The sequence below is a fragment of the Solanum tuberosum genome, unplaced genomic scaffold (genome assembly GCF_000226075.1).
Source record: "Solanum tuberosum cultivar DM 1-3 516 R44 unplaced genomic scaffold, SolTub_3.0 scf00020, whole genome shotgun sequence".
Classification (NCBI taxonomy): domain Eukaryota; kingdom Viridiplantae; phylum Streptophyta; class Magnoliopsida; order Solanales; family Solanaceae; genus Solanum; species Solanum tuberosum.
Window position 1 is genome coordinate 1,064,402 of NW_006238946.1, and position 6,547 is coordinate 1,070,948.

Here is a 6,547-nt window from a genome sequence, read left to right on the forward strand (position 1 = left end):
CCCCCCCCCGAACCCTCCACCCTCTTCTCCTTCTCTTTTAATACAGTACTTGCTTTTATTTCAATCTGTGGAAACTTCACTTCTCTCTGTCTAGCTTTCTCTTACAATATTCTTTCAGTTTTTTCTGTCTTCTTCTCCATTTCCTTAACCCAATCATTAGCTACTACCTTCGCACTGATCAAGCTAACAAAAAAAAACACTGCAGGTATATATAAAAGCCCTTTATATCAATTATATATGCATTTCATGCAAATATTAAAGTAGTGTCCGAATCAATTTACGTATAAATTGAATCCCCCATCTTGCATCATGGACTACTATAGTTAGGATTGCATTATTTGTAAAAAAATTATTGTCAGCGTTATGTTCTTGTGTTGTGTGACTCTGGCAAATTTTGTTGTCACGATACATTGAGATTTTCGCTCTAACTATTCGAAATTGCTTACATAATTAGTAAGTTGATGAAAAATATGGTCCTGCGTATTAGAGTGCACCTATCAAAGAAATGAGTCAGAAGGTGTCAAGTTCATTCTAGACAAACAGACAAGTGGTTCAGATTATTCCTTCTTTGGGATGATACATTATTTTCTTCCTTCAAACATTCAAAATTTTCACACACTACCTATATAGCTAGTGGCTTTTCGTCTTTTTCTTTTCCCTTTATTTACATGCCCTTTTTTAGCAAGCTTGAATATATCCCATAATACACAGTACTATTCCTTTTTGCCTCCTACTCTTTTTTTTCTCCTTTCAAACCAAAGCGTGCCTAATATTAGTATTGTTTAAAGCCATCCGATTGTTTATATCCAACCAGATAATAAACACTTCATATAAAGTGAAACGAAAGAAGTATTATTACATGTTTTTTTCTTTGACAAACAATTTAATTTTGACGACTTTTTTGTTTATCCTGTAATTGATGAGGACCATTTTGTAGGGTAACGGTGTTATATTTTTATACTAATATATATATGTAGAGGCCGTTTTTGATCCATCATTCAACTAGACAAGACAGCATCATTAGCTCAAACTTTCACTTGTCCCGTTTCCTTCAATTCTAATGAAACGTGAAATATATATACCAAGAGAAAAAGAGTGACTCTTCATCTCCCTCGACAGCAAAGCTTCATCATTTCGTTTTCTTTTCTTTCCTTTTCATCTCTTCTTCTTTAACCCCACCATTAAATTAAAATCATATCATCCTCAGAAAAAAAAAAATAGTACTAGTAACTTAGTAGGTTTTATTAGTCTAACACGCGCTCATTTGACCACCAAATGGTTTGATGATTACATTTGTAGGGTTCATAATATGCTACATTTAAATAGCTTTTCATAGATGTTACATTTATTTGGTGGCTAGTATTACTATTTGTTTCATGTCCCATGAGTTATTATTGGCTATAACTTTGTAGTAAAAGAGGTGTAATTATATAGATATATTAATGTGTTGAATGATCTTGTCTTTTGGTGCTGAATTTTATGCAGAAGTTATAATTTAAAGAGTGATCATGGATACAAACGAATCATGCGTTCCACCTGGATTTCGATTTCATCCAACAGATGAAGAACTTGTTGGATACTATCTTAGAAAGAAAATTGCATCACAAAAGATTGATCTTGATGTTATTAGAGATATTGATCTCTACAGAATTGAACCATGGGATCTTCAAGGTATGGTCTTCTTCTTCTTTTTTCATGTTAGGGTTTTTTACACCACAAATCTAAAACAAAACTGAAATGAACCATACGGTTGGATTTTCACTAGAAGCTCAGTCTAGAGTTGATCGATGAATTCCCTTGAGCTAGCCTTAATTAGTGGTCAATAAATATAAATAGTGAATCTAAGCGGCGCTCTCCCTTCTATCTATCTTTAGTTGAATGAATGAACTTTTGGATTCATTTATGTCCAATAAACTTCAAACAAAAAGACATTAAGATACTTGAACAAACAAGCGCGTAGATATATATCACAAGATGAAAGCCAAATATAGAGTTCTTGCATTATACGTTTTTGCTAACAGTTTAAACTTTTAGATAAGAAAATCGTATACTAGCTCAACAATATATACGACTACATAATATTTAAAATTATATTTTTGATTATGATCAGATAAATGCCGGATCGGATATGAAGAGCAGAATGAGTGGTATTTCTTCAGCCACAAGGATAAGAAGTATCCAACAGGGACCAGAACTAATAGGGCAACAATGGCTGGATTTTGGAAGGCAACAGGAAGAGACAAAGCTGTATACAATAAATCAAAACTTATAGGCATGAGAAAAACACTTGTCTTCTATAAGGGTAGGGCACCTAATGGACAGAAATCTGATTGGATCATGCATGAATATCGTCTCGAATCTGAAGAGAATGGTCCTCCACAGGCAAGTTCTTCATCTAATATTCTTGCTTACTAATTCAATTTCAACTTCTCTTCTTACTATAAGTTATATACACTGTCATTGCTCATAAGAATTTTCTTACACGATAGTAATCTGTCTTATTTTCAAGCTTACAAATTCCACATTTTAAAGAAGTTTAGATGTACTCTCTACATATCTTTTTGAAGGATCTGATCATGATAGTGTGAAAAGAATTTTATACTGACAATATATATAACTTAAATTTTTTATGAAAAAGCAAATTTTATAAAGACAATTTATTAAACAAAAAGATTACACAGTCAAAAACAGCAACAAGAATTAATCCTTTGTTCTTTACATGCACACCACTTTTATTTAGTGATCTAACTATAGTAGAGTACATACTAAAGATAATTTCCAACACCTTCAAAAGTCAAAAGACATAACTTTCTGAAGCAAATTACAAGTGTGCTTTCCTTATTAGTCCCTTTTTGTGAGGTCATTGAGCTTTCACTCTTCCAAAAGAGATTTTCCCATATATATATATATATCTTCTTACCTACAACCCCTTTGACTAACTTCTTATATCTTTACCACACAATTCAGATATGTACTCCACTAAAACAAAGAAAAAAGAAACCTTTAGATATAAACTTTACGAACCTTCTTATAACCACCAAGTTAAAATGAAATCACATAGAAAGACAATTAGATGAACTGTCATATCACTGCTAATTACTATAATTAACTGAGTTCAACTTTTTTACACAAGTTGAGGTTAACTAATTTAAATTATAGGTGTTGAGAATATAATTAAGTAATGAATTAATTAGTGTGCTCTCTACAATAATAGGTAACCCATCCATAAAAATGGAAGTAGTAACCTTGAAAATGAGACAAGTTATAACTTGTTACTCTCTCCGTTCATCTTTATTTGTTCAATATACTAAAAATAGTTGTCCAACTTTACTTGTTCAGTTTGAAAAATCAAGAGATAATTTACCATTTTGTGTCTATTTTACCTTTGCCTATTAAATATACAGTACTCATTTTCATCAATTAGATGACTAAATATAATTAATACTAGTACTCATTTTCAACATTGGATAACTAAGTATAATTAATAGGGATTATATATAATAAGGGGTGTATCAGATCAAACATGGACAAGTAAAGATAGATGGAGCGGGTATAGCAAATTAAAATGCATTGATATAGTATGCAAGTTATTAAATCCTATAATAATTACTAATTTACTTTATTGAACTGTTGCAGGAAGAAGGATGGGTGGTTTGTAGAGCATTTAAGAAAAAAATTACAGGACAAACAAAGACTAATAATATGGTTGAAGGATGGGAATCAAATTATTTCTATGATGAAGCAACTACTACAGTAAGCTCAATAGTGGATCCTCTTGAATACATCACAAGACAACCTCCTCTTCTTTCAAATAATTTCAACATGCTACAAAATAATCTACTATGCAAACAAGAAACATCAATGGAAGCAGCCGAAAACAATCTCAACTTTTCTTATACAAATTCAGATCAATTCATACAGCTTCCACAGCTCGAAAGCCCTTCACTACCACTCCTAAAAAGGCCAATTAGCTCCATGTCTCTCGTCTCCGATTACAACAACAATAATAATCATGAAGAAGATGGAAGCAAAAATGTAACGGCTGATTGGAGAGCACTTGACAAATTTGTTGCGTCTCAATTGAGTCATGAAGAGACAACGTTATACGAAGATGATCAGCACAATTGTTCCGATTTGGGAATGTTGCTTTTGCTGAGTGATAGAGGAGAAGGGCCTAAGCTGAATGAGATCTTGAGTTCGAGCTCTGAGGATTGTGATATTGGCGTTTGTTTATTTGATAAATGAAGAAGAAAAATGATCCATTTGAAACTATTATACATATATATATTATTATATATATTATGTAAGTAAAAGTTATTATTTGTGAAATTATTAATGAGTGAAGAGAATCATCCATTGTACGTATTGGAGTTGATTATATATAGAATTGCTAGGAGTTAAGAACTAGTACAACTAATAAAAAACTTTATACGTGCATGTGATATTTATGAATTTCGATCGTGTTTAACCATATTTTTACCATATTGGTATTCTACTTCTTGTTTGTTTTTTTACATCTTCCTGTCACTTAAAAGATAATTACAAGTAATTACTTTGCAAAAACTCTCACTTCAACTTTCGGTTGACCCTCATTTGAGACATTCTCATTGACCTGTTTTTCTTTTGCTGAGTTTTTAACCTTTTTAGTGTATTTATCACACCTTTCTAGTTTTGCAACTCAAGTTAGCTACCCTCAATCGATCGAGTTAGTCACATCTGTATTAGGAGTAGAGTTAGAAGTCTGGATACTAGTTAGACCGAACGCAGTAATTTTACTCAAATATTATTTTTGTATGATGAAATTTCTCAAATATGTACAAACATTAAGTTTAGAGTTCAATTATTAACACTTGAATCGTAGTTCTAAAATTTGAAACTCATGAAATTAAAATCATAGCTCCGCCCGCTTGGCGCTCCGCATCTGATCTATATACCATATACGTTTACAATAAATCCAAAGATTCCATCTTGAAAAAAGGAATTGGAGAACATAAAGTAGTATCCTTCTTCTTTTTTTCTTCTTATTTGAGGAAACTATTTCATGCAAAGGAATAAAAGAGAAAAGAATATTTGACAAATGTATATGAGAATGGTAGGACTATTGAAAATTGACCAATGGGGAAATGTTTTGTAATGGTTTAAAGGGGATATTAGATTGATCATGAAAAAGAGAAAAGCATAATAATAAACATGGCATGTAGTAGAAAATATTAGCAAAGGCAAATAAGAAGAAGAAAATATATGCTATAGTGGGCCAATGTGTTGGCTAGCATGCGTTGTATGCACCATCGCAATGGCTTCTATTTTGGCATGCTTTGTCTCTTCTCAAAAGTAACTATTTGGACAATAGTTGATTGAAATACAAATAGTACAAAATGTAGTAACCAAGTTCAAAAAAAAAAAAAGTACTCCCATTTTCTAATTTATGTCATAATGTTTGACTGCTCACGAAGATCAAAGAGAAATCAAACTTTCAAAATTTATGATATTGAATGGTAAAATCATAAAATAATCATTTATCATTCTTTTGGATCGATTTAAAAAGAAAGATTGTCGCATAAATTGTCTTCGCGGGTTGTTTCTTGTGTTGTTCTGCTAGTGACGTACACATGCCAAGTCCAAACTTAAAATTTTGGCATTTACTAGTTTGATACCAATCAGTCTTTTTATCATGGAAATTGGTGTCCGACAATAAAGTTTAGAACAGATTTTGTATTTGTAGAAATCTAACCAATTAGTTCAGGCCCTGAATTTTTCTTCTACTTTTTGTTTCATTCTTTTTGTTAGAGGTGGAGAATTCAAACTTTTTAAAAAAAAAATATGTTCATGATCATATTAGGCTTGATGGTCGCAAAAGTTACAAATATTTACATTTTTCGAAACGTTATTTTAAAATATCTCAGATGTTTGGTTACTGCTCATGAAAACATTGGACAAATAATTAAGTTGTTTGTCAATCAAACTCAATTAAAAACATCCACATAAAAAGGTAATTACCGTAGAAAATGATTTATCCCACACAAATTAAAGTCTAATCAATTCAACACAAGCTTGTTGATCCGTGAGTTAGCTTCCTCTAAATATCAAGTAAATAATAAAAAATAAATAAACAAACAAATAAAAATAATAGAATAACTACTAGTCTCAGTCCAAATAAGTTGGATGAACTATATAAATCCTTACAACCATGTCTCTCTCTATTCAAGTAGTAACTAAAAGACAGAATATTCACCTTTCGTTTTTCCTTTTTGTTTCTTTCAAGGCTACTTTTAGAGTTTTTGTTTTTATTTTTATTTTCTGATATCCTCATTAGAATTCAATTAATTTAAATTCAAACCGTTTAGGACTCCATTCAGAGGAAAACGTTCCCTACCAAAAAAATTCCAAATTCAGAGATTGAGTCCAAAATATCTAATTAAAGAAAGGAACAAATTCATCAACTGCATCACATCTTTTAATGGTACTACTTTGAGAGTTACATTTCAGCTAGGTATACTTTTCTTTTTCTTTTACAAATCCTCACATTGGGGGTTGGGGCTGGGGGGGG

At 31.4% G+C, this 6,547-nt stretch overlaps 1 protein-coding gene across 1 annotated transcript; it reads left to right on the forward strand.

Annotated features, from left to right (window-relative positions):
- Positions 1–82: 82 nt before the first annotated feature.
- LOC102580907 (NAC domain-containing protein 37) lies at positions 83–4,453 on the forward strand. The gene is made up of 4 exons (XM_006340649.2): positions 83–205; positions 1,486–1,671; positions 2,111–2,382; positions 3,637–4,453. The coding sequence occupies exons 2-4, from the start codon at positions 1,509–1,511 to the stop codon at positions 4,243–4,245; spliced, it is 1,044 nt and encodes a 347-aa protein (XP_006340711.1). The 5' UTR covers positions 83–205; positions 1,486–1,508; the 3' UTR covers positions 4,246–4,453.
- The last annotated feature ends 2,094 nt before the right edge of the window (positions 4,454–6,547 follow it).

Excerpts from the sequence above, each read along its gene's own strand:
- LOC102580907 (XM_006340649.2), top strand. The coding sequence starts at position 1,509 with ATGGATACAAACGAATCATGCGTTCCACCTGGATTTCGATTTCATCCA. Across the intron at positions 1,672-2,110 it reads TGAACCATGGGATCTTCAAG|ATAAATGCCGGATCGGATAT; the intron begins GTATGGTCTTCT and ends GATTATGATCAG. Across the intron at positions 2,383-3,636 it reads AAGAGAATGGTCCTCCACAG|GAAGAAGGATGGGTGGTTTG; the intron begins GCAAGTTCTTCA and ends GAACTGTTGCAG.